Genomic DNA, 26,771 nt, shown 5'->3' on the forward strand with positions numbered 1-26,771 from the left:
TTATGGAATTGCTTCACCTTTAGACGGTGTGCTGGTACCGACTACTGGCATTGGAATTCTATTCTTCCCCCGTACCACATAGCCGCTGATGCATTCCTCCTGTGATAATCATAAAAGTAATGACTTCCAACTAAATGCAGACATACGATCAGCGATTTCTAGTCGTTAGTACGCAAGTTTACCTTCACACAACTACTGACACCAACAAAGCCACAAGACACTAAAAAACGTTCCCTGAACTCTGCAAAAAAGAAGGAGATGCACCAACTTGCACTTCTGAAAACGATACCCATAGCATGCTTTCATCAAAACCACGTAAAGGTGTGCAAATGAGGCCAGTCACCTCTAGCAAATGGAAGGTGTGTGGACTTTGCAGTGGGCAACAGGTGGTGCGAGGACAAAGCACTCACGTGGGCTTGTGGTCATCTTAACAAACATGTCACAAATGGTGGTGCTTAACAAAACAGAGCAGACAAAAAACTGCACCGTTCAACAGCACATGAAACAGGCGGGGTCACTCATGGCCAAGGTTGCAGAGTCACTTGGATCACATTCAAAATCACTTGGCAATGTTTGGATTTTTCACAAAGTTCCTAAAGAAAGCAAAGAGAAAGCAAAGAGAAGGGAAAACGAAGAAGAAATGTACCACATAAAAGTAAAGCAAACAAGGTGTGATTCAATTAACTAGGACTTGCTTCTAACTAGCATTTTATGTCAGTGCTAGGCAAAGATGCACCTTGCTCCCTGAAAGTCCAGGTACAGTGTTTGCTAACAAGTTTCACTCATGCCACATGCAGTACATCAAACTAAGCTATGAACCCCTAACTACTTTCAGGACCAAATTAGATTAGACCAATATTTTCCTTGCAACATGAGTCCAAATATCGTAATATGAATATATTACAATATGAATATGAGTAACCATCTAAGACGCCACACACTGCAGCATTTATTACATTACAACAGCATTTGAGATGAGTGAACATCAAGAAAAATAGGCAGGCGGCTGAAAAAACAGCTCAGGATGAGATAATGCAAAGAAATAAATAAACTGTGAATGTAATACTTTCTATGAAAAATATCATCGCATAAGTTAAATGACTAGAAAGAGAGATATATACCTGCCACAACAACACAATGATGTTGTGGTTCAGCACCATGCTTACAAAGCTCGACGGTACAGTTTACAAACCAACGACAACAGCTGTACCTCAGGGAAAAGTAAACTCGAAGTCATCCGTGTTGGCACCTCCTTTCCACCACTTCTCTAAAAGCAAAAAGAAAATCAATGCAGAACACTATAGCTTTCAAGCTTAATACTGATTAATGCTTATCTACAGTTGAGCTTTCCAGCTTAGCTGAACTTACTGGAAGGCTAGAAGATACTAATAACCTGGGCCTAAAGCAACCAAGCAGTAAAAGCAAAAAGAACAATGCTAAACAGACTAGCAGTTCACTGGAAGTAACCGAGATACCTCAAGATAGATGAAAGAATAGAATTCTCAGCTGAAATCTGAATTCATGCTTGCGGCTGCCTCTAAAAAGCTGGTGCAGCCAAGGCATAATTACATACAACCTTGCCAGAAAGCTCAGCAATGCATTAATAATAAATCTATTGGACGCGCTACGAGAGACTGATTTTTTAATGCAAGCAATAAGAGACGCACTGCAATGTGTCTTAATTGAATCTTTGAGATGCAAGCTTATGAAATTTGCCGCACAAGTGCTCGCGGAACGAAATGTGATGACAAAATAGTGGAATGGACAGAAAGAACTAATGTAGAAGACAGCAAAGACACAGCCCTTATACATACCACAACCACAGGGCCAAGAGATAAGCACAATCAGAACACATCAGATTTTGAAGACACCACTGGAGATGACAACATTACAAACGCACCTGAAAATGTACCCTGACTTCTTTAGGTTAACCAAGAGAACCATCAAGCATGTCAAAATGCATCCACCTTGAAAAACGTGAGCCAACCGAGCAGTAAGCAATCGTCTGTAGCTGAAAGTTTCAAGCCAAAAATGAAGGTGACGGCACCAAAAGCGCAACAGATGACGAAGATGATCGGCCGATTTGTTGCATGCAGTATGCACCTGTACAGTATCATTGAGGAGCCTGGCTTTCTTGACATGATGATGATCACTCTGCCTGATTACGCACTGGCATCATGAACGATTTTTTTCAAGGGTCATCGTTTCTGAACTCTATGCATCAAAAAAAACAAACTCAAACAAAAGGTGAGAAGAAAGCTTACAGAGGTATTCACAAGCAGAGTGGAGTCGTTCTCAACCACAACGGATAGTTGGACATTGCGAGTAAACAATAGCTATGCACGTTTCACTCGCCATGTGATGGATAAGGCGTTTCTGCAACGTGTATATACTGGGCTGCATCTAATTGTCGGACAGTAACACTGCCGAGAACCTGGTGGAGTTCATCGGAACCATAATAGAGGAGTGGGAGCTTCCAGTTGAAGGAACAGTGCCAACATTTGTTGTCACTGACGACGGGAGAAACTCTTTTCGGCGGTAACATGATCATCGTGGCAGAGTTTGAGCACTTCGGCCACATGCTTCAGTTGTGCATCAATTACATTAAAAAAGATGTGGCGGGGCTTCCGCAGCTTAGTGCCAAAGCGAGGGAAATAGTAGGTCGGTACTAAAATCCAGCAAAACATGCTTTTAGACTGTCGTGAAGAAGTGCAGGACGCACCGACACGCTAGAACAGCAAACATACCATGACGGCCAGACTTCTAAGATTTTGCACCCATATAACTGTGGAACTCTCTGAATGTGTCATGGCTGAAAATTTCACCACACGAGAGTGGAAGCTACCAGCATCAGCAGTAAAGGCCCAGTAGCTGCTTGACCAGGGCACAACAACTCTTCGGGGAAAGCTAACCAACCCTTCATAAGTTATTTCTATGCTTGAATACAAAAGGATCATTCTTGAGCAGCATTTGAATGATTATAATGCACCATCAAATGCGTCCAGCCTAGTAAAAAGCACCAGGTCTAGATTTCCTTACATCAAGCTCAGCTTTTAGCACTGGCCATGTTGGTTGACCCTGGATACAAAGATGCATGCTACACTGCCGAAGTGGAAAAGAAATGGACGCTTGATCGTCACGTGAAGGCAAAAGAAGAGACGGTGCTCGTGGATCAGCATGCTAAAGCACCAAGTGAAGCCTGTGCATCTTCAAGACCTCCCAATTCAGGTGACTCTGGTGTGCCTTTAACAAATTTAGTTTCAGTCAAAACCACCGAACAGGCCATAAAGTGAAGCATGAAGTAACTGAGTACTTGAAAAGCCCCCTTCTTCCACCTCACCTCTGACATGGAGGAGGACCAAAGGAAGCCACCTCTACGCACCAATAGCACCACTAGCACGCAAATACCTTTCAATTCCAACAGCGCAGGCTACCGCCAAAAGGCTGTTTTTAGCAGCGGAAACCATTATGCACCGGAAGAAAGAGAGCCTGCTCACTCGGCATGAAGAACAGTTCGTGTTCTCACACTTGAACATTTAGTGCAGGGCTGTAGATGGCCATTGTTGCCTGGATATGCAAAGTGTCCTTTTTTTTTTTTCACTATTGTTTTCCGTGCTCTTGCTACTGTATCATGCAGTTACCACTGTGGTTTCAACTATTGGCTGTATTTAATGGTAGCGTTCTGTTATGCTGCCATTTTTGTACTTTATCCTTAATTATTTATTACAAGGCAGATGGTATTTTTATGCACTATAACTTATTATTTATTATCAAGCAGGTAAATATTGTTTTTCACTCACCTGAGGGGCTCTTTTAAAATCTCTGAAGATGAATTTTCAGTAAAGCCTCAGTTTAATATGTAATGGCTTTGTGCATTAGGAAAATACACAGTTTTGAAAACGCCTACTATCATACAGTCTCTTTTTTTTAGTGCCAGAAGTACCATTCGAGTTACAGTCAACTCCCATAAAGCTGAACTTGAAGGGACCAGTTCGTGTTAACAGAAGTGACCCCCCTCCCCAAGAAACATGTGAGCATGCTAGATGCGTCCAAATATTTGTCATATGAAAATAATACCATAGTATATATGGCCTCGCAGTGAGAAGACAATTGCAGACAGAACAATTACCGTACTCTGCATGATGTGAGGTGAAGAATGAAAGCTTGGAACAAGCTCGAATTATCCTACTTGAAAACTGCAATTGTCTTGTTATCTTTTCTTAGCGCCTCTTTTTCTGTCTCACAGCGGCTGCTATTTGTGTGTGTGCGTTTTTTTTTCTTAATTTTGGCTTTCCATCTGGCTCTAAGTGCTTAGATGGTGCCCAATAGGGTAGCCACTTCTCGCTCCTTCTGCAGCATATTTGTTACCAAATCCACGAGCAGGCACACAGCATATTTCTTCATTCACCGCAAGCAATGCATGTGATGCCAATATCTGGCCATCTCTGCACCACGATAACGCGTGTTGCGACACCGCGCCTGTTCAAAGTGCGGCCCCAGAGTTTTTAATCCTCAATTCAATGAGAAGATGCACACCACGCACAGGCGCCTTTTAGTCTGTCAGAGGCAACGCGCGCCAGATGATGCGGACGCAATGCCGAGGTCTGACTATGTCGTACCTCAGCGCCAGCACAGGGGCGGTGGTGCCCTGCCTTTTATGCACTGATAAGAAAGCTTTCTCCAAGAAGGTGCACTCCTGCAAGATGGCTTCTCAGCAGTTTTGTGCGATGGAGCGCAGAAGCCATCTTGTGGGAGTGAACTTTCAAGCTTAGAATCATTTTCCTTTAGGCTTAAGAGCCACACCTAAATATATAGTATGCCTTCACTCACTCCTATTTTCTTTCCTCGACGACAGAGCACAGCAGACACCCCACGCATGCTGCTGTGCAGGGTTGCCGTAGTTCGCAGTCGCTGAGAAAGTTCGTCATAAATGAAGCACATGCGAATAAGCTGATATATTTAACATTAGGTCTTAAAGAAAACTAACTAGATGGCCTTGCATTGTGCATCTTATCCGAGAATTCATTTCAACCGAGTTCGTCTTAACAGGATTCTACGTATTAGCTTCGAGATTATTCAAAGAAAATCCTCGTTCACTTCGACCCAGAGCACTATTCACACATTGCCGTTTCTTTCCCCTGCTAACACCCCCAAACTGCATAAAACCGTAAGCACCAGTCTAGCCTGGACCGAGCCTTTGGAAATGCTTCCTTGCTGAAGACTCTCAACAGAGAGAAATGCTTTGATGCTCGACTCAAACTTGAAACAAGTCTAAAAGCTGCTTGCTACAATGTTATATCTTTGTTTAAAACCAAGATAGAAGACTATTATATAAATTAATAACTTAAGATACAAAATTATAAATAGTGAATAGTTGTATCAATCTGTTACAAAGTTCAAAGGTACATAACTGACAACGAATGAAATATGACTGCAAATAAAATCAAAGGCTCCAGTACACCTAACTACAATTCATCTTTTAAATTCTGCAATCTAATTAAAATTCTGGGGGAAATAAATGAGCAATGTGGGAAGTAAAAGCAATAAAATTAGAAGAAAGCAGCTATTGCCTGAATCAGTGCAACACAAAACTCTGCAAACTTGCTCATAGTGGCCAGAAAAGTTAAGCAACTTGTTAGCTGGTGGGTGAGGTATTCACGGTAAGGTCGTCTCCGCCGACTCGCAGGACGGGACAGCATGGCAGGGGGCAACACAGGGATCCTGCCTGGAAAATGGGCCAAACAAATGCAATACTTGGAGTTAAATGAACAAAAGACAACTTCGCAGACATAGCTTATATAAGCTACCTCTACAGTTTTCATCTGTCATTGGTATTCGTCCGTTAATTATTTGGTTACACAACATGTACAACAGGCTGAGCAAGGCACAGCTCAGCTGCGATCTCACAAAAATCAATTTCGAATCAGTAGCATTAGGAAAAGCTCTGCAACGACATCCACTGTAATAGAGCTTCTGAGTTAGTTGATTCACAGTTACAAGATGTTGAAAACTAAGCGAAAGTAGTCATAAGAATAGATGCATATGATTCAGACAGGCACACAAATTCCAACTTCATTGCAGAGAATCAAACAGTGTAAACTATAACAGGGCAATCAAATCATGCAAGCAGACACTTTGGCCAAGAGACTCTGAGTTACATTGTCAAGCATAAACAGAATCTTACAGATCCTCTACGCTCATTTATGTCAGTTTAAACAAATGCACTTGGCACGAACTACGGCAGAGAGCCGAGACAAAGCAAGGCATCTGTGAGACACCTTTTAGAAATTTACAGTCTCATCTTACGAAACCCTTACCAATGTTACTAGCAAGCATATGTACTTGTGTATCTATACATCTACTGCACTAGCACTAACAGCCAGGTATCTATAGTAGCAGCAAAAAAAAAAAAAACGCCCACAAATGTAAAGGAGCAGTTGAGATGTCTGGAACCAAGCCAAGACAGCAGACGTACATGTCAAATTTGAAAGACATTCCATAAATTTTGCCCAAGCATGTAGGCAGTAAAGCCAAGCTACAAGCACTAGTAGTAAATATTACCAAGCATGTGGTGGGAACTGAGAGACAAGCATCCACACAAACAGCCTGATTTGGACAAAAGTCCTGTCCTCGCAAGCGCAACTCAAAAGAGATTGGTGCAAGAAATTCTTCAAGAGATTTTGGATGCACTGGAAAATGAACATCATGACTTCCTCCTTAACTGTTAATGATCACACCCAGTTCAACTTAAACAGCCTTTCTTTCTGAGACCACTGCTAAAGAAAACACATGTGCGTTGCAGCCTATGTCAGTCTAGACAGCAACATTGTGCTACCAAGCATGCAACATCAATTAAGGCATAGCTAAAGCATGGTAACGTGCGCTTTCTGTTAACAAGTCAGAAAGGTGCTCCCATCAGGATTTAGTCATGAAAAACACAATTAACGAGAGCATTGTTGCTTTCTAAACCTGTATCTGCATAATCTTCTCCGCATTTTTTAAACTACAAGTCGCAACAAAAGATCTACGTGCATTCACTTCTGCTACGCAAAGCTTTGTTCACTGCATCACAAAAAGCCATCGCAAAATCTCGTTTTTCTTCTCGATTTCTGAGCTTGAAACTGCACTAGACACAGGATAAGGATCTTCTAAATTCATTAAGAACAGTAGAGAAGTGAAGCTACTTATATCCAGTAAACTGGAGTTTAATGATATCGAGCAGGCTCTAGCAAACAAGCAAGGTCATGATACCAACCGTCACAGCAGGGTTTGGGCATCAATCTTCATGAAGAAGCTCCTCATTCCACACCTACACAGCAGGCACAGCCTCAAAGTGATGTCATGGGGTTGTCCTGAAGCAGGTTGCACGACAGACATTATGAAAAAAAAAAAAAAGATTTCTAATTGCCAAGTAAGCAAAAGAGGTAAAGTCCACACTTCTGTATTTCTTTTTTTCTTTTTTGCATGTGTGCATGTTTTTGTGTGAGGGAAAGCCACTGAATAGATAGAGTCAGACTTCTGCACCTGCCTGCCCACTGTTAAGCATAAAGCCTGCCTGACATTAAGCAGCTAGTGTACGAATCATTTGTATGCCCAAAATTAAAGTTTGCATCTTCCATCTGGCACCCATAGCAATCGTACCTATCCATCGAAATGGAATCAACAAAAATAGCGCAGCTCGGTTCATCACCTCTTATTCCTCAAGAGACACCACTGTCACCGGCCTAAAGCTGTCCCTCCATCTCTCAACTATCGAATCATGCCATGTCATTTCGTGCTATGCCTACTTCATACGTTTGACCACAATACCACATCATGACACTCTTTGCTAACTGCCCCACTAAGAACGTGCTCCCTCAACCACGATAACATGATAGCCTGCATAAGCAATCACAAGTCCACTCACATCTAATTTTTCCCCATGCAATGGCACTCAGCAATATGTTGCCTGAAGAGAAAATAAAAACTCATCCTTTATAGCATTACCACTTTCGTGCGTTTTGTTATCCACCAAGTTTTGTTATCTTGCTTTCTGCAATATTCAGGATGTATCCTGTATAGTAAACTGATATTACTTGCTTTATCATGTCTGTTTTGTTTTTTTTTGTAGTTCTTTCTCAGTTCCTGTGACTTTTTTTTTTGTTATATATGCTCACACCGTAATTTGCCGTATGGAAACCAATACATCCCCCTTCTTATGTGCTGCCTTTAGGACCTTAGGGAAAAAATAAATGAAATGAAATAAAATGCATTCGTATGGGATTCTGCATATTTCTAGAAGCAAGTTTACTGAAACTTATAAAATCGCCACAGTAAAATTAAAAATATCTCTTTAATACAAATGCTAAAGTGTAAAAAGGTTTGAGTAATTTAATGAAGCTGGTACCACCAAAATTGCAGGGCAGGAAGAACAGTGGTTTGGTAACAAATGCAAATTAAACTTCGAGATAATGGTTTTGCGTGTGGCTAACAAGAAGAACATTTTGGACACGTCTTCACTGTGTATGTGTTAACAGGAAACCATAAAGTATGGACAAATGCCACATGTGCATAAGTGTACAACCGAGCACATAGCAATGTCGGTGCTCAGAGAGCTTACAAGTACTGCATCCATGAAATACAGTGCGGATACCAGCACAGTGAACAATATGAAAAGACAACGTGTACAGTTTATACCAGTAAAGAGTCAACACTTTAAATCTTTTTCTGCTTCTGCAAACACATTTAGTTCCTAATATCACATGCGTCACAATGCAACTACACTCCACTGGCACTTTCCTAAGCACCAATAAGTGGTGATTTCTTCCATTAGTCCAGATAATGAGCCACTGACTCAACTGCTGACCTTCAGAATGTGAAATTTGAATGGAATTTGTACAGAATTATTGCTGACGAGACTACATCATGTTCAACAAAACTGTGTGTGTGTGCAACCAAGTTATCCACACTGCCTACAGACACCGCACCCTCTCTCATGGATAATGCACAGAACACTAAACTCATGTTTACCTCGCTGCATTTAAAGCAGAAGCTTAATCATAAAGTCAATGCGATGCGCCCTGCAAATTCTAGTTACTTTTAAAAAATGAAGCAGTAACATGCCATAAAAATCCCAGTGGGCACACTTACACTGTCAAGATCCTCCAGGTGCACCACCTGACCCTGGGGCTCGGCTTCCAAGGCCTCATCCAGAGTGCTCATCTCCAGGGTGGGCTGCTCACCAGTGTCGGGAAACAAGAACACACTCGCCGATCGGCTGCTTAGGGGGCGGCCAGCCGCCGAGCTGCCCAAAGAGCTGGCCGACCTGCAGCCAGATCCATAGCCACTTTCAGGGCTTTCCCCATGCTCGGCTCCGCTGAATCGATCCGAGCCAGCCAGGAGCGCCGTGTGGCTAGGGAGGCGAGGGACCCTAGTGGCAGGGCTGCCTCCCTCGGTGTGACTTGCGGTCCGAGTCAGACCGCTGTGCGCTCGAACTGGCTGCCTCGGCAACTCTGGGGGCGGAGGAGGCCCCCTTGGAGGCTCATGCAGGGTCAGCAACTCAGGCTTTTCATCTTGGCGGACAGAGAGTGCATCCAATAGCAAGCCCCAGGACAGGCTTGACGCAAAGGCTTCCAGGCCTGCAGCAAGTGAACAAAAGAGAACAGCATGTTCCTCGTGTGTTTGCGTGTACGAACAAAAGGATTCACAGGACTGATTTCATTACAATATCATGACATTAAGGCTAGGAGCAGTATGGAGTCACCCAAGTTAACTCCATTTCCACTATAGAGAACTGAGCCTCACATGTTGCATCAGCAAGAGCCCAGAAAGGGTTCAAAATAAGCTATTGCACATTTATGCTGCTGCCAATGCCTAGATACAGACCTTTCCATCGTGCATACACAGGTGTCGGAACCCCTCCCCTCTGGACTGTTATAAATCAGCACAACCACTCCCAGCACCAAGAGGGCACAACATTCCAGCGAGCAACAAGGCAATGACCATGGCATGCTTATTGAAAAAGTCTATAGCCTGTACTCTGCAATTTCACGCAGCAAGCGGTCGTGGCTCCATCATCGCTAAGTGTACAAATTCCAACCACCGCACTACTTTTCACAAACGAAGAAACAGAATGGAGGTGAGCATTTTATCTTCCAGTAACAAACAGCACTTAGCCCAGTATGCTATAAAATTCTACTTTCCATCTTGCAGTGTAGCAACAAAAGAGCACTTTGGATTATTTATGTAGGATAAAACAATCTCAGATGAAAAACAAACATTGGCACCACAAAAACCACCTGGAAATGCCACCTCTGCGTAGAACCTGAGTGAAAACAACTTAGCGGTTCAGGCCGATATGCAGTAAAAGCTCAGTAATTTGAACTTCAATGTAAAGGAAAAAAACATTAGAATTATCTAACGACACCACAAAATCTGTCGAGAACTACTTACGTAATGGTAAATTTATTTCGGGAAGATAGGGGAATGGTTGCCAGATTTTGAGATGAGAACAGCATGACAATGACAATTTTTCAAATCACCAACACTGCTGTTTTGCGTGCATCCTGTCGGGAGGACTGAAGCAGAACCGCTCCAAAATCGTAAGGGCCTCCCCGGCATTCTTCACTGTGTGACATGATGGAGGTTCACTGTTACTGCATCACACTCATCATAGGCGGCACCGCTTATGATGCATGTGAGGTGAGGAGTGTTATAAGCGTGTAGGCAGGCTTCACCGCACAAACACTGAAAGGCATGTGACAAGCAGGCAGCTTTGGAACACTGGAACCATGTGGTCGGAAACAAAGGAAACACTCAATGGTGCCGAAGAAGCGGCGAGAAGAAAAACGAGGTGGGGGGGGGGGGAACACCTGGAACGCGCCAATCAAGGTCTGAAACGGTGTTTAGCTGGGTTTTGGCTGGCTAATGCTGGCTGGTTGAGCCACCATCTCTGCAGGCTGCCACAAAGCTCAGAAAAGCGAAACCAAAACTAAGCAGTTGGAATGTTCTCAGAGCCAGGAGCATAATTCGTTGTCATAACTGCCAATGCAAGCATGTCAGAGGTGCATGGGTGACTCCGCTGCATGAAACTCAGGTTGTTAGTGGGCTATTCGACAATCTCTTGCTACGCTGTTCATAACTGGGCACGCCTTCCTTTCGGAAGCCCGTTGGAATTAACTGATGCGAGACCGGTAACGTCCGATTTAGTGAGCGTCCAATGCCACCTACTTACATGAGCGTTAGCCGAACCAAACCAGCAGCTTGAATTATCTTAATTCTGAATTACAAGGGTCGAATTAGCGGGCTTTTATTGTGTAGCATTTATATCTATGTCAAGAGACATCCTGGCACAACAGTTTGCTGCTGGGTAATGTGCGTGTTGACGTATTCAAGCAAAAATTTTCACATCATTGTTTATACCTTGTAATGCCCTGGCAATAAAAACATGAGAAAAATGACATGAAATTCCAGTATTTAGTTACTAGCGGTCCCTACATTGCAAAAATGTAGGGGTGTGAATATTCAAAATTTTCCAATAGTGAATTGAATGTGACCTCAAGTTTCCAAATACATAGTAGTTTAGTTTTCTGATAGGGCATGTGTAGTTTTCTTCTATGGCTGTTCCACAAACAAGGCATATTACAACACTGCGGAACATGTTTTCGCACTTGGTCTGCACGTTTAGCGCCCCGACATGGTCCATTCATGTGACAGTGTTCATGATGCTCACATACTGCCTCTAACACTGGTTTGTCAAGTTCTGTAAACTGTGCCCTCACATTCAGTATCAGAGGCCATGGCAAATAACTCTAGTCTCTCTTCAAGTGAGATTTGGGCGTATGTATAGTTAGTAGTTTGTCCCTGCCTTCAGTAGCAAAAGGTAATGTACTAATTTTGCTATGTGTACAACACAACGACCACAGAGGTAATATCCTGAATTCATGTTGCACGTCCCATAGTGGAGCTCTTTGTTGAGTCTTTCGACAGCAGCATGTCCATAAGTTATAGCTCTGCCACTTGAGTTTCACTGCTTCCCATGAATATTTACTTTGCATGATTATTAGCACAAGTAGCAAATAACCATACGAATATTTGATTTGTATACAGTTCTGTGCTATCACTAATCAGTTTGTATTCGATTTGATTCAGTACTGAAGCTAGACTATTCATAATCAAATCAGATTCGAAACAGTACTTTTCCCAAATCTCTACAGAAATGTAAAAAAACTGGTTGGTAGATTGGTGCACAATTAAAATTAGCAACGATAATTTCAAGAAATTTCTGATGAAAGTAACACTGCACACAAGCAATCAGGCACATACAATAAATCAATATCCAAATTCAAAAATGCTCCACCATCTGATAATGCAGCAGTATGACCAAAGAAATTATAGGCTGTCTTGCCATTAGGGCTAGCTTTCGCAGCAAGTTGTTTTCCAGAATGCCATCTGCATCTCTGCCTGCTGGCTATTTGACCTTGCTTTGATAAATAAACCCAAAAAGGGCATTTCTGGCATAAAGTGAGGAACTGATACATCTCTGTGAGCATAAATGAGAACATTTTAACAGTGTGCATTTGATATGATAGGCCAACCAGTAAAACTGACTCAGTGCAGACTCACTTTACTTTATCCGACAATAACACAACAATCAGCCCACACAGCTGACATGCTTCACAAAGCATGTTTGTAAGTACTAGTATCAGTAACAGATCTGTACTCACCATTTCCATCACTAAGGTGAGTTTCAATATCAGCACGACTCGGCCCTAAGGGTGCATCTGTCTGGGTAGCCCTGGAGGCCCTGGAGACGGGACAGGTCTCAACACCAATGGTGACAGGATGTCGACAGCAGACCCCCGATGAAGAGGAGGAGGACCCTGAATCCCGCTGCTGCCGCCGCTGACGCCGCCCTTGCTCTTTTTCAGTCTTCTTCAGCTTCTCCTTCAGGTAGGCCACCTCATGCTAAAAGATGTGCAGCCAGGAAATCAGCAATGAGGACACCTCAGCAGAGCGAAGAAATAGGAAAAACATAACATCTTTTTTTCTTTCTCTCGCTTATTTTTGCCGCCGCTTAGCCCCACATCCACTTCAAAGAACACCAGCTGTATTATATTTTATTGAATTGCACTGAAGAAGAAAAATTTAATAGATAGTTATACATTACAAACAAACCTATGCACAGGATCTATGTCCTACAGTTTTCATTCTCGGTGTAGTCCCAATGCTTCCTTTACATGCCTGACTAAAATTCGCTTGACTAGTTAGGTTGTGGCTAGAGCCAGCTATACAGGTCCAAAGGCAGGAAGATATTTCCTGCACCTAATCTTGGCAATTACCTTTTAGTGCACCAGCACTGGATGCCTCGTTAGAGAAACAGCAGTCCTGTCTGTGGCTAAAGCCTCCGAGTAACTCGGGTAAACTCTGATGACCATCGCGCCAGCTGCAGCCAATGTGAGGTGAAAGATGCGAAAAAAAAAAGGTGTAGAATAAGAAGAAGATGGAGGGAAAGGATGAATTCACTGGAGGAAAGTGCGATGCAGCAAACAGTAAATCATGGAAGCCGGTTCTACGGCAGATTTCAAAGCCAAATGACCAAATGACATGCACAGCTAGCTAAGGAGCAACGCAAAAGAAGACGGAAAATGTGAGTCAGCCAATCCAAAGGATACAGTGAGGCGGCAAGCTGAAGCCCAGCGACGAAGATAGTATAACCTAGCAACTTAGTTTTCCAAAGTTTGGGGGGGCTTTTAGTTTAACTTCGTGAATCCTCCATCATTTCAACTGCGGGTTGCAGGTGGCAAAGTGTGGAGAGGAACCAACCAGCCTGACTCAGCCCTCTCCTTAGAGGAAAATCCCCCTTTCCTTTTAGTGCCCTAGCCTATGGAAACAGATGAATAGCAAGAAACATGAAGAGGTGAATGCCGAAGTCGCCAGAAGAACATGCACTCGAGGGGCATGAACAAGTGGCTTCAGAGACCACCGAACTGAAGAAATGGCGATTCGAATCGCAAAACGCAGATCAGGCAGCTTATCGCAAGAGCGAAGCCAAGGAACAACTGCAAGAACATTTGGATGCAGCTCAAAATTTCAAGCTTATAGAAAGCTAAACTAAGATAAACAAAGCTAAACAAAGGCAAACGTGCTAGCGAAGTTGTATTTAGCTTAACCAGGTAAATCGGGGTCAATTTTTTTTATTCCAGGCAATCCCATATGTGGATAGGAAGGTACTAGCTCATTGAAAACTATTGGCTCTGAGAGGAATTCACGGTGTAAGAATATTTTAGGTGTTGACACTGACCACCAGCTGTGGTGCAGAGCGTGCACAGATGTTAACCCTCTAGTACATGCGTCGACCACAGCAGCGCGGGGGTGCTGGGGAGTAGTGGCCATCGCTTGTGGAGTAGTGGGCGCGGCTGAACGGTTTGCACAACTTTCGGTGCTATTTTAGGCTGTGTTTCTCGATGTTTTGCACTGCCACAGTGCATCACAAAGTGCAGACATTAGGTTCTCGGCTTTCACGTTGTGGTAAGCATTGTGAACGAACAAAATTGGCTAGAAATAGCTTTTTGCGTCCTGGTTTGGGACCAGCCGCAGTGATTCTTGAGCAACCGCATGTGGTGGCGCGGGCTGACACCATGGATGGATGGCCTTAGTGCATAGTGGCTGTGAAGTGTTGGTTGTTGCTGTGGCACACCTGAGGGGTCCAGCCGGGTCCAGAAGCCAATTAGATGTGATTATGGGTAAGTGCTTCGTACCGAACTGCAGATCGGGCTGCCAGGGTTTTCCGGACCAAGAGTAACTTTTTAAAGCTCCATCAGAGCCTGCTCACCTAGAACTTTCACATCAGACAATCACCACAGAAGATAGGATATTGCAACCGAGCGACCACGTCTGCATGAAGCACTTTTTCGAGCATATGATGCACCCTAGAAATGCACCCTAGAAATTGGTGCTGTTGACGAATCCTGTGCACAGTACTTTTCTCACGTGTCCCAAATAACTCACAAAACAGGCAAGTTCAAGAAAACCTTCTAGAAAACGATAGTCTGCAGCCACGCGTGCCAAACAGGCAAGCAAGCGGTCCACACCCGCCGCTCCCGCACTGGCCCTGGGGACGGAGTGTGGAAAACAAAGAGACGCTGATCCATAATGGAGGCCTCAAAAGAAACTGCGAACAGGTGGCTGGAGTACATCATGCGTGTCAGCTGATCAAGGAACATGCCCTTCTTCCACCATGAAACTTGGAGGTGCCTCCTCACTTAAGTGCAAGCACCGTCTTCATTCAGCATTCATGGTGCTAAGGTTTTTTTCTCTTGTGCGCTGGTCCAGGTACTTAACATTCTAGGTGCTCATGTACCCTGTACATGCCATGGCAGCGGTCAGTGATCTCATGGTTAGTTTTCACCTGCTGCATATTTTGGTGCCACAAAACACAGTAAGACATCCTGGTAACATTTAAAACAAATAAGCAGCCGCATAATTTGCTGGACCCTAGACCACTCGATGGAGAATTTCTTGGCCCAACATAATTGAGGCAAACCAGTCACTTTTGCCGACTGCAATTATTCTCTACTGACATCCACCAATCCAGTTTAGTCGTGCAAGTATTTTACATATGCACGTGCACACCAGTCTTTCCTTGAGGGAGACAACAGCTTAGCATCCTCGGTGTCGGTGTTGGTGTAAAAAAAACTTTCATAGCCTCACAAACAGCTAGGCTTTGAGTTTTGCTGTAATGCTCATTCAGGTTTTACTCATGGTGTACAGAAACAGTGTTACTGCTGAAAGACAAGTGAAAAGAAGTGCACATAACATTCTCTGACTCTCATTTAAAAAGGTTATTATACTACCATGAAAAAGTGTATAACAGTCAGAAGCACTCAGATGGCAATCATATGGAGTGAACTGAACTATCTCATCTGTACATTACCAATACTAACCTATTGGAATGGAATAATGCAGGCTAACAAGAAGAACTGAAAATGAGAACAGCGCAGTGAGCTATGTGAAAGAAAAAAGATGTAACATTAATACCTAATACGGGATCAAATAGAGCAGATCGGGTGCGGTTAACGTGCCTTTGAAACTGCACCAGCGGCTGTGAGGCAGCCTCACAGCTACTAGTGCAGCCTCAAAGGTAGCAGAGTTAAATAGCAGATTTCTATAGTTATACATGAATAAAAGCTTCCCACTGTCTGTCTTCCTTCCTGGAACACCTTTAACCAGATCAGTGGACATACTTAAGCTGTTCTAGGCCAGGGCATAGTGCTGTGTTGTGCCCACTTTTTCCAGAGACTTGTAAAGTATGCTTTAATCACTGTGCGCATGTCTTCTTTGTCTTCATTCTGATCTGGAATCAACTTGGTTGAAGTCGCGTCTGCCAAAACAGCACTCCACTAACGTCTCTCATTCCGGACTATTCCCGGCATCCGTCCTACAAAGCAAGGTGTGCATAATTTCCGTCGTAAAATCGAGGCTTTTAATGCATCGTCGGGCCCAAGCCAATTCGTCGCAAAATGCAGGTCGTCGCATGAACGGGCCACGGATAATCAAGCTTCCACTGTATTTGGCTTTGCTAGCATTAGGCTAGAAACCTGGATTCTGCTACAGAATCATGATTGCATTGCAATGCTTTTCAGTGCATACAGATTAAACTTTTAGCAGCCAACTATCAAAGCATTTCTTGGAGGTTTGCCTAGAGAAAAGTCATATTGTTATGAGAGAATGCATCTTCCTGCTAAACACTAGCCAGGCCAAAAATGAAGTGTGGACTTCCCAGCATTCCTGCACCTACCCAGAGTGGATGAATGACCGTAGCACCTCTCTGCCCTAAACGCAATTTTGAGAGCTCCAAGCTACATGGCTGAATGTGCTTTGTGAGCTGTGAGTGACTGAATAACGCCCCTGTGGTGTGAGACACTCACCTCGAGGTCTTCAACACGGAGGATGAGCAGCTCGCCCTTGTTTTGGGCTAAGGTGCGCTCCCGCTCCTGCTCGCCCAGCACGTAGCTCAGACGGGTGCGCTCGACGTCCACCAGGCCTGCACGCAAGGAAAATGCGCTTCAAGAGGTCTGCGACTGCCACAGATGTGGTTAGCATCTGATTGCTGGGCAAACTGGGCCAAAGGCAGTTAACTGGGTGGGTCAGTGTACTATAGCTAAGACGGAGGACACCAATGACACACATGTGAGCATTGAACTTGCAATAGCTTATTTCAAGCACTCCAAATTAATGAGCTATCAGAGGTAATGCATGCATAAGGAGGCCAGCTCTTTGTCAAATCGTACCATGCCTAATAGTATTGGGCCACGTGAGGGATGATACAATTAGAATGAATCTCTAGACTGCTACATCAATGTACATAATGAAGGAGCAATGACATTATTGTAAATGTGTGCAAGCCACTTCCAGGCAAAGAGCGACATTTTCTTGGAGGAGCCTAGTGATAAGGCTGGCGATGCATGCAAAATTTGGCCCTCGATAGCCCAGATCATCAATTGGCTTGGTTTGGTTTATGGGGTTTAACACCCCAAAGCGACTCAGGCTATGAGAGATGCCATAGTGGAGGGCTCCGGAAATTCCAACCACCTGGTGTTCTTTAACGTGCACTGACATCGCATAGTACATGGGCCTCTAGAATTTCGCCTCCATCGAAATTTGACCGCCACAGCCGGGATTGAACCTGCGTCTTTCAGGTCAGCAGCCGAGCACCATAACCACTGAGTCACCGCGGCGGCTCAATCAATTGGCATTTCATGTGAAAGTTCCTTAGATGAAGTTCAAGCCCATGCAAGTTCGAGCTTAGCGCGAGCCAAAGGGCCCGATCAGCCATCACCACACAGCTGCAATATGCACTCAAGCTCAAAGAAAGGGGAGCAGCTCAACAAAAGGGAACAAACCTCAAAGTGCATGCAGCAGCCAAAAAGATCACGTGGCTCATGTTTGGATGGAAATTGCAGGCAGTAACAGAGCGGTTCCCATGCTACTACTAACAGGTGCACAACAAATCGCGCAACTGGAAGATGGTATTTGTCACACATACAGAACACACAAAGCTTACTACTCACACAGTTGAAGCACATGCACTAAAAGCCAATCTCTCAATCCAGGCACTGAGTGCTATTTCTGACTCGGACATAGCGGCCATTTAAAATTCTTGAATCAAAGATAAAACTACCTTTGTAGATGCATGATAATCTAAAGAAGCATGAGGATGAAATCAAGCAGTCTGCCAAGCAAGAATCAAATGTTCAGGGCATACCACAGAAACAGCCATGCTGCAAGCTATGTCACCATGAGACACAAGCACCACGTGATCATGTCAACTTGAATCTGCCTATTGCTATGACCAGTCATGGATAGACACACATCGGCATACTCGTGATAGTAGACATGCACGAAAAAAATCTTTGTGAGATACATAAAACATTGTAACGCACTAGTTGGATCTCTCCTAGATACCTTAAAATAAATGCACCGGGCCTGTCCAGCATACCTTGAGCCAAAAGTCATACATTAAACTGTAGCAGCACTGCAGGTGTTGCCCACACCTTTACATACATGGTCAATTTTGAAATGGTTAGTAAATATAATTAAGGCAAGTGCATGGCACAAAGCATGCACACATGCAAAGTACTCTTCAAAAATTCACAGAATGCATCGCACAACTATAGTTCCTAAAGCCATTACAGCGCTACAGGCACAACAGGAACACCAATGCACAACCTGGCAACTGTTCCTGTCACATACAAAGTGATGCAGATCCCTACCAGAATGACATTATTGTACTTACTGTCAAGAACACGTTGTATTCTCCAGACTCGAAGCAATATGACTAGGGCCCCCGCTTGCCGGCCTTTGTCTGGTGAAACCCGTGAAGCCACATTCAGGCTGAACGCCACCACCACCACCACAGCATCCAGCACCTGAGCACAGCACACCACACAGTGCATCATCAAACCTTTGACAAAGAACTAGAAGGCAGGGTGCCACAGTATATTAGGCAAGTCACAGGCAGATCTATGTGCTATTCTATAGCCAGGCTTTGTGCTAATCATAGTGAACTGGGTGCCACCACATCATTGCACCAACTTGTCAACTCACTGTTCAACAGATTAACACAGAATAGATTGCCGCAATCAGCAAGAGGACTGTGCTTGAAAGCCCCAAACTCTAATTGATGTCCACTGCCACTACTGTGAAATCATCTAGCCACATTTTCTTATTTAGATGTGATTTGAGGAGATGTTCGCATCAGTTGTCAAAGCCAGTTACTCTTCCTCTCTTAACATTTAAATGCACAGCAAAAATTAAATATTAAAAAAAATTAAAACTTCAAAGCATTACCCCAACACAACTGAAAGGAAAAAACCTGGCCCCATCCACGCCTTTAATCTATTTTCTCCAGCTACAAATTCTACATTTTACAAGTACTGGAATACAAAACACTATCTCACAGCCCCAGTTTGTCTCCTAATAGAGAAACATGTGAACACAGATTATATGTTTGATTTCACTCACATTGAACATTTAACCTTGCATGTGTACTGCAATTTTTAAATGCACTTACGAATCCAGTTCATGCAGCAGCTACAGCAGGAATGCTAGTCAAACCTATATATCAATGAGAGAGCTTCAAATGTAATCCTCTGAAGTAACCAATCAGAAAAAAATACTGCATGTTCACCCTTGTGGTACTGAAAATTTCAGAGGCAGCCGGGGTGGAATGAAATGCTGCTGCCAGTCGAAGTGCTCAGTAACTTTGGGTAGAAATGCAGATTGTCTTTTTTAACCACCGTAGGGATGCACTACTGAATGCCTTTCACAGAGTGTTGGAGTAGCCAGGTGTGGTGACCAGTCATGGAATGTGGAGGTGTGGAGGGGGTGGGGGGGCTTGTTTTATTTTCACACAATTTTGCTCCTGCTTCGGCAGCTCGAACAGCTTGCTCCTGACACCATCGACACTGCACCTCAGCTCTAACAGCCAAGGTTATTCTAGGCACAGGAAGCAGAAAACTGAAGTACAACTGGTGCTAGGCTCTTAATCAGCGCTCATGACGCCATTCACGACAACAGTGTTGAGATCAATCAGTGAAGTGTGCTGCACCTGGCGTGCTATGCTGCTACTGACATCGACGCTGTAGAACTAAGAAGCGCGGCCTCAACAGCTGTCGGTGTAAAACAAAACTAATGACAAAATCACGTTTGAAGGTCGAATGTCATCAAATTAATTTTTGCCAAAACCCGGTTTTTCAGCTGTTTCATTTGTCCTGTGCAGCGACCAGATCATAACCAAACCTATGGCAGCCAAGCCAAGCCTGGCCAAAATGATATGAAGCCACATAGGGTGGCAACAAGGTGCAACGTGCAAGCAAAATGGAGTGAGTGCTGTGCTCTACAGGGAGAAACGAAACCTGCATGGTACCAAGACCAACACATCAAAAGCCTGAGCCAGTAGCCTGAGCACAGCAACAGGAAATTCACAAAGAACCAGAACAGTGAGAGCTAGCAGACAAGAACAAAGTGTAGCAGCAGTAGCAACAGAAGCTCGTGTATTGCAAGAGCTTCACCCAATTAGCTCAAACAGCAGGAGCATGCAGTTTAAAAACAAGCACAGTGTCCGCAATGGGATACAGTGGAAAAAAAGAAGAAGCTGAGGAAAAGCACCAAGAACAAGCGGCAATAACAAAATACAGCCTGCTCTGAAGGCCGACCAGGAGCAACACATGCGACAGAAAAATCAGCGGTGCGGCCAAGTACTACTAGAAAGCTGTCACACAATGTCCCTTCAAGATTCAATTACCTCTTCCGCTTAAGCAATTGCTGCAATTATATTAGATAATGTTGGCTATGTGCACAGTAATGGCAATGCTGTTCAGACAAAAGCACAGAATGCATGCACACCATGTTACAGCATTAACAGCAAGTGGGAGAGGTGTGGGAAAATGACATTAATAGGACAGATAAAGTGAATCGAGAGCTTGTCCTTTCTGACCAGCACAATCGTACTGCCAAGTGGCTTGCTGCACGCAGTAGCAAGTGCTCACCTCAGGTCCTTGCATAAAAAACCTAGCTCTTCCAGCAACTGCTCTCAGCAACACCTGGCAAGGAGAGAAATAAAGAAAGCCATCACAAACAAAAATAGAGGAGCAATGCACAATGGTTGTACATAAATGGCACTCAATCATGCAAATAGAAAACAGTCCATTCGCATGGCCCTCAATGGTTACTTAAAAGCAAAATTTCCCATTACCGTATGAGTAAACACAGATGAGAAGAAAAAGCAGCAATTATAAAATTTAATGTTTTATTAAGACTAAAGCATTACAATGCAAATTTTCTCCCTCGTGAAATAACTCTTTATATAACTACCTCTAGTATATTTACACAGCTCTTACTGAATTAAATGCACCAAATCTTTGCCATATATAAGAGTGTTTTCCCTTTCACTACTCTCTTTGCATGCTTCTCTGCATTACAGCAAGCATCTTCCTTCCTGATGTCCTTCTTCACCTTTATTATTTAGTTAGTACTTCCGGCCTTTATTACCGGCCTTAGGCAGGAGTGGGGTACAAAGAGTATATTAGTACAGAAAAAAAAATTCATTGCAAAAGAAGTGAGCAAATGGAGTTAGAACAGTGAAAAACCGAATACAAAAACAACATAATCAGGAACACAGCAAAATACATCCCGCGAAATAAGATACACATGAGCCCTATGCTTTGTCCAGGTCTCGTAGAAACAAGTTCACTGTCTCACGATAATCAAGTCTGCAGGCAGACTATCCCATTCAGCAATCGTGAAAGGAAAATTAAAAACATTAATTTTACATGAAAATCGTGCCACTTTGTTTTTAGTAATAGAAACGCGTAGGGTGGTGAGTAACGGGCTTAGCTAAAATACCTGCCTCTAGTCTTATTTTATAATGACAATATAAGCGGAATAATTTTAATCTGTCGTGACGACATCGCATACCCTGATGTTCAAGTCCTGCAGTTTGCAATAGGGCTGTTGGAGATATATTCCAGCTGTAACAGTTAAAAACATATCTTATGGCTTTGTGATGGTCATTTTTTAGCTTCAGTTCGTTAGTTTCAGTCCACGGATCCCATACAGCTGCAGCATGTTCTTATATCGGCTTCACAATGTTTTTATAAGCTAGAAGCTTTATTTCTTGTGTAGACTGTGCCGGCATTCTTCTGCCTTCTTTATATGAACCTGAATGTCCAAGTCTATTGTGGGACATGCACTCTACACAGCTTGGACATGAAACAACTAAATGAAAGAAAGGAAATGTATAACTGCACTGTATGTCATGATCTGTGCATCGGAAGAGCAAGTTTAGTTTCACTTGCAGTAAGTGTACTTCGCCGCATGAAGTATCACTTTGGGGGCACAGTGATATATGGGAAAGAACAATGTCGTTCTAAATGAACCTTTCCCCAGTAACTGCTGCTGCATTTCCAATGCTGCATTTCTGCCACAACGTTGTGCCACATAGCTCAAAGAGTGGTGGAGGTGTCCACTGACCCAAGGAGCCCTTTATGTGCCTTTCCTTTCCATTCGTTACTCTCTCTCAGAGGCTTCAAGCAAACAGTGGGCTTTTGTGGGGTAGGAAGCTTATAGTGCTTTCATATTAAAAGCTAAGCTGGCATTGTACAGGACCTCGTACCGCACAGGGCAGCTGAAAATACATGTGGGCAGCATGAAATGTGTTCAAGCAAGTCAAAAGCGTAATGCAGCAAGTGTCACTTAAGTCATCATGCAACATTGTCGGAATTAGTGTCACTCAGTGAGTGACACTAAATGTGGGGTGCCCGACTGAAAATGGGCCTAAACTTGTCATGAGAGGTGTATAAAACAAGTTGCTAAAATGGGGCTAGCATGATGTAGTATGCCTTGTGTTGCAACACAAGGCAAAATCGTGGATGTGTTGTGTTGCAATGTCTGTGCAACATTTTCTCGGGCACAAGGCACTGCACTCACCTCAGCCAAAAAGAGGCTAAGCACAGCCAAAGTTAGTGAGCTAAGAAGAGCCACAAATGCTTCCAGCTTTGCAACAGTCAGGTAGGCACTGTGGGATCCACTCCTGCCACCATCGCCAATGCTGCTGAGGTTGAGTGAACAGTTGTGCAACATTTGCTGGAGTTCTGCATCTGGAGGCAGAGAAGCAACAAAAACATTGCATTCAGTCACACTATCAGGAAAGCAAGCTCAGGCTAATAATTACGCCACCCAAAGAGAGCATACCACTGAGTTTCTGAAGCTCCATTCAGCTCCAGTAAAAAAAAAAGCAGCACAGTACAAAAAGCAAACACGCAACGCTTCGCTGCACCTCATCCAAAACATTTCGGATGTTGCGAACATACCAGCAGCAATATATAAGAGTGCCATTCATGGTAAAACTGCAGGCACGTAACCAAGAGGCAAGACTGCAAGCACAGATCTCTCAATTCAAATTATTCACAAGAAACACAGGTCATATAGGGAAAATCCACGAGCCAAACTAACTGCCTTCTTTCAAGAGTGAGCCAAGAAACAGATATGTATACAGCTATCATCAATGATGAAAACAGGCTGTCACACTGAGCACTTGGGATTGGAAACTGCAGATGTGTACAAGTTACGCACCATTTTCACTAAGGCTGCAGGGTGAACTAGCAGCGGCAATGAACTGTCTACACATTGTTACTTGGTGCAGGCATTAATAGTAACGGTACTGTAAACAATTGAATTATTTAATGTTTTCCAGCCATTGTGTACGAAACAGTAACACTGTCTGCAAAAGCAACTGCAACCTTATTATGCAGCATCTAGCATATGTTTGTGGTTTGTGGGGGTTTAACGTCCCAAAGCGACTCAGGCTATGAGAGACGCCGTAGTGAAGGGCTCCGGAAATTTCGACCACCAGGGGTTCTTTAACATGCCCTGACATCGCACAGTACACAAGCCTCTAGAATCTCGCCTTCATCGAAATTCGACCGCCACGGCCGGGATCGCACCCGCGTCTTTCGGGTCAGCAGCCGAGCACCCTAACCACTGAGCCACCGCAGCGACTACTCTAGTATATGTTGTACTAAAAAGTTAATTCCGCATTCACTGAAAGATACCCAAATAGTTACGAAGGCACACTACTACAACACACCCAAACATGTAAATGTGGAGCCAAAAAATGGAGGCACCTGAGTAACACAACTCAGTACATCTGCGAAATATTTCCGTACAAGCATCCACCTTTCAGGATGAAGTTTGCGAAACAAGGAGTGTAAGCACTTGGGATTGTGATATGTATTATGAAATTTACTAAACTCTATAAACTGTAGCTGCTTTTTGTGTTGCCGTTTCACACATATCAATGGTTCAAGCATATTATAAACACTTGCGCTGCACAATGCTATTGAAGCAACACTGGGTCTGAAAAGAAAATGAAATGGCGGACACTGACACTTCAGAGTTGTAAGAGCGATGGTCATATCACTAAACATACCGTACTAGATATGAGCATTTGTTTCCGTTTTCTTGAATGCAGTAATCAAAACATTCAGTTCAGGACCGTGCATCAAATGAGCTCTGGATACACCCACCCTGCGCAAACTGAAGATCTGTTAGCAGCTTCAACAGAATGGCAAGTCCTGTGGTGACAGAGAGCACGATGACAGAAGCGTTGCACAGCCGGCTATTCAAAGCAGTCCACACACGCTCGCAAGGCCTGCGATACATACCACAAAAGCCAGTTGTGTTTATACCAGCCATCTACAAGCCATATATTCAGGCACATATTGCAAAAACAAATCAGCCTAACCCCTCTTGTTTCTGAACAGTGCTAGCCATTGAAAAATAAGCCTTTTATATCGTAAAAGACCACGATATCATGGCATTGTCTTGGCCTCCCGAACGCGAGGAGATCTTTACTGCACACTTGGTCGACAAGGAATATAAAGCTACAAGCCTTCAGCCCAAACTGTTCAAACAAACTGAGCAAAGGTTGCAACATTAACACATGTATGCTCAGCAAGCCTAGCATATAATTCTTTGCATATAATCCTGTTCAAAGCTATCGTAAGAGACTGTCAGTAGTTGAGAAGCGCTTTCACCTTTCCTTTTTCCTCTTGTTCAAGGAAACACCGATTTGCTAAAGCTAAGACCGCTTTGTTCACATCTACTGAAGTCTTCAGCTCATTGGGAGCAACTGATAAACAGCAGCTATCGGTCAACGAGTAAAAATATGCGCTGTATTCTCGCAAGATATGCTACCATTAAAAATCATCAGCACTAGACGAATGAATGCTAACCGCAATTGAAATTTACTTGAGGAGCACACTATATTTACTGCGTTCGCTTTTCAACATACCTTTGTGTGGTCTCGCTCTGACTGCTAGACGCTTCAAAGTCCCAGACCAGGGGTTCGGAGTTCCTCATTAATTCTTCTTTGCTGAAACACCAATAACAAAGCTTGTACGCCCAGACGCAATGCATTGATGAGAAAGCCAGGAACGCTCAAGAACTGGAGTTCAATATGGATGCGGGTATCACACATTCACTTGCGCAAGTGCGCGCAAACTTCACGAGCATATTGAAAACTAAACAGTGAAATATGCTGCAACGCGCAGGGCCAGAGTGAGTTTACAGCACATTTGCATGACAAAAACAAGTCATTTTTAAAGAACAGGAGCGCCTGTATGATCCAAGTTCAGCATCTCTGTGGCGATTCCCTTCACGCCCACGCACACCGCGTCAAGGCGATGTCAATGCAATATAACGAACAGATCTATAACAAAACGTGAGCGGTTAGCACATTCTAAACATCGTTAAGTACAGCTTCGGCACAAGCAAGACTAATAACTTTCGAAAAGAGACCTGCTATACTTCGTACAATGACATAGCCGCCGAGATGTCTGAAACAATCCGCGCTGTCAACTGCTCCCCAAGGAAAAGTGAGCGGGCGCATACCTGATCGAAGGCGCCATTCAGGCAGCCTCTCAAGCAGTGTTTGCGGCATATATATGTGGTCGAAAAGTCGAGTTCATCGCCGGGATCCACTGATTTCCGTCCATCAAGTGTTGAAATTCAACGCAAAGCACACCCACACCGCCATGGCGTGGCCATCCCACGCACGCGCAACTAAGATGGCCAGGCGTCGCTGCGGCGTTGTCATAGAAACATAAATCGTCATAAGAGAGCGCGAGTTAACTTTCGGTTTCGGTTTCGATTGCAGTACAGTGGCAGCATTTCATTCGTGCGGTTTATACGGCTAAAACAGAAGACGAACTTTACAGCCCATAACGTAGGTGGCTAATCAGACCTGGCTTTCCCAGCGCGTGCACACCATTCGTCAGTAACCTAATGATTGCGACGACGAGACAGTGCTGCAAGACGGAGCAGATCGTGTGTGTAGCCTGTCAATCGTTCGAATTGATACGGTTTGTTGTGTTCAGCTTCCCGAAGCTGCACAAAGGCCATGAGAGACGCCGTAGTGGAGGATTCCGGATTAATTCTCACCACATGGTGTCCTTTAAAGTGAACTGATAACGCATGGAGCATTTTTGCTGCCGCTGCGGCAGGAGGCCACGGTTTGACCCTGCGCCCTTGGGCTCAGCATACGAGCGCTATTCCCTGAAACACCGCGGAGGGTAGTCGTTCGAATTACTAGGCGTTTTCTCATTGAAACACGGGTTAGTTTGTGAGGACCGTTGAATCAGCTCGACCAAAGGCAGTGACAATTAAAGAGATTCAATTTTTTTAAAGGGGTGGAGACACCAAATTTGTGGTTCGCGCGTTCTTAGTTTCAA

General features: G+C 43.9%; 1 protein-coding gene across 7 annotated transcripts; it reads right to left on the bottom strand.

Annotated features, from left to right (window-relative positions):
- Positions 1-329: 329 nt before the first annotated feature.
- On the bottom strand, positions 330-26,095 carry LOC149364758 (uncharacterized). 7 transcript variants are annotated; one of them, XM_089574692.1, is made up of 13 exons: positions 25,933-26,095; positions 25,334-25,414; positions 24,567-24,691; positions 22,969-23,138; positions 21,030-21,083; positions 18,776-18,908; positions 16,908-17,023; positions 12,705-12,945; positions 9,130-9,617; positions 7,256-7,352; positions 5,660-5,725; positions 1,211-1,267; positions 330-593 (listed from the first exon to the last, which is right to left on the bottom strand). In XM_089574692.1, exons 1-10 carry the CDS (start codon positions 25,947-25,949, stop codon positions 7,329-7,331), a joined length of 1,449 nt encoding a protein of 482 aa, XP_089430818.1. In that variant the 5' UTR covers positions 25,950-26,095; the 3' UTR covers positions 330-593; positions 1,211-1,267; positions 5,660-5,725; positions 7,256-7,328. The 7 variants fall into 7 exon arrangements, with proteins under 7 accessions (XP_089430818.1, XP_089430819.1, XP_089430817.1 ...); XM_089574693.1 differs by lacking the exon at positions 1,211-1,267; XM_089574691.1 differs by having other exon boundaries at positions 330-1,267.
- Between the last annotated feature and the right edge of the window lie 676 nt (positions 26,096-26,771).

The sequence above is a fragment of the Amblyomma mixtum genome, chromosome 2 (assembly GCF_055824585.1).
Source record: "Amblyomma mixtum isolate Tamu chromosome 2, ASM5582458v1, whole genome shotgun sequence".
Taxonomy (NCBI): domain Eukaryota; kingdom Metazoa; phylum Arthropoda; class Arachnida; order Ixodida; family Ixodidae; genus Amblyomma; species Amblyomma mixtum.

Excerpts from the sequence above, each read along its gene's own strand:
- LOC149364758 (XM_089574690.1), bottom strand. Across the intron at positions 23,139-24,566 it reads AGATCTTCAGTTTGCGCAGG|ATGCAGAACTCCAGCAAATG; the intron begins GTGGGTGTATCC and ends CTCTGCCTCCAG. Across the intron at positions 17,024-18,775 it reads AATACAACGTGTTCTTGACA|GCCTGGTGGACGTCGAGCGC; the intron begins GTAAGTACAATA and ends CCTTGCGTGCAG.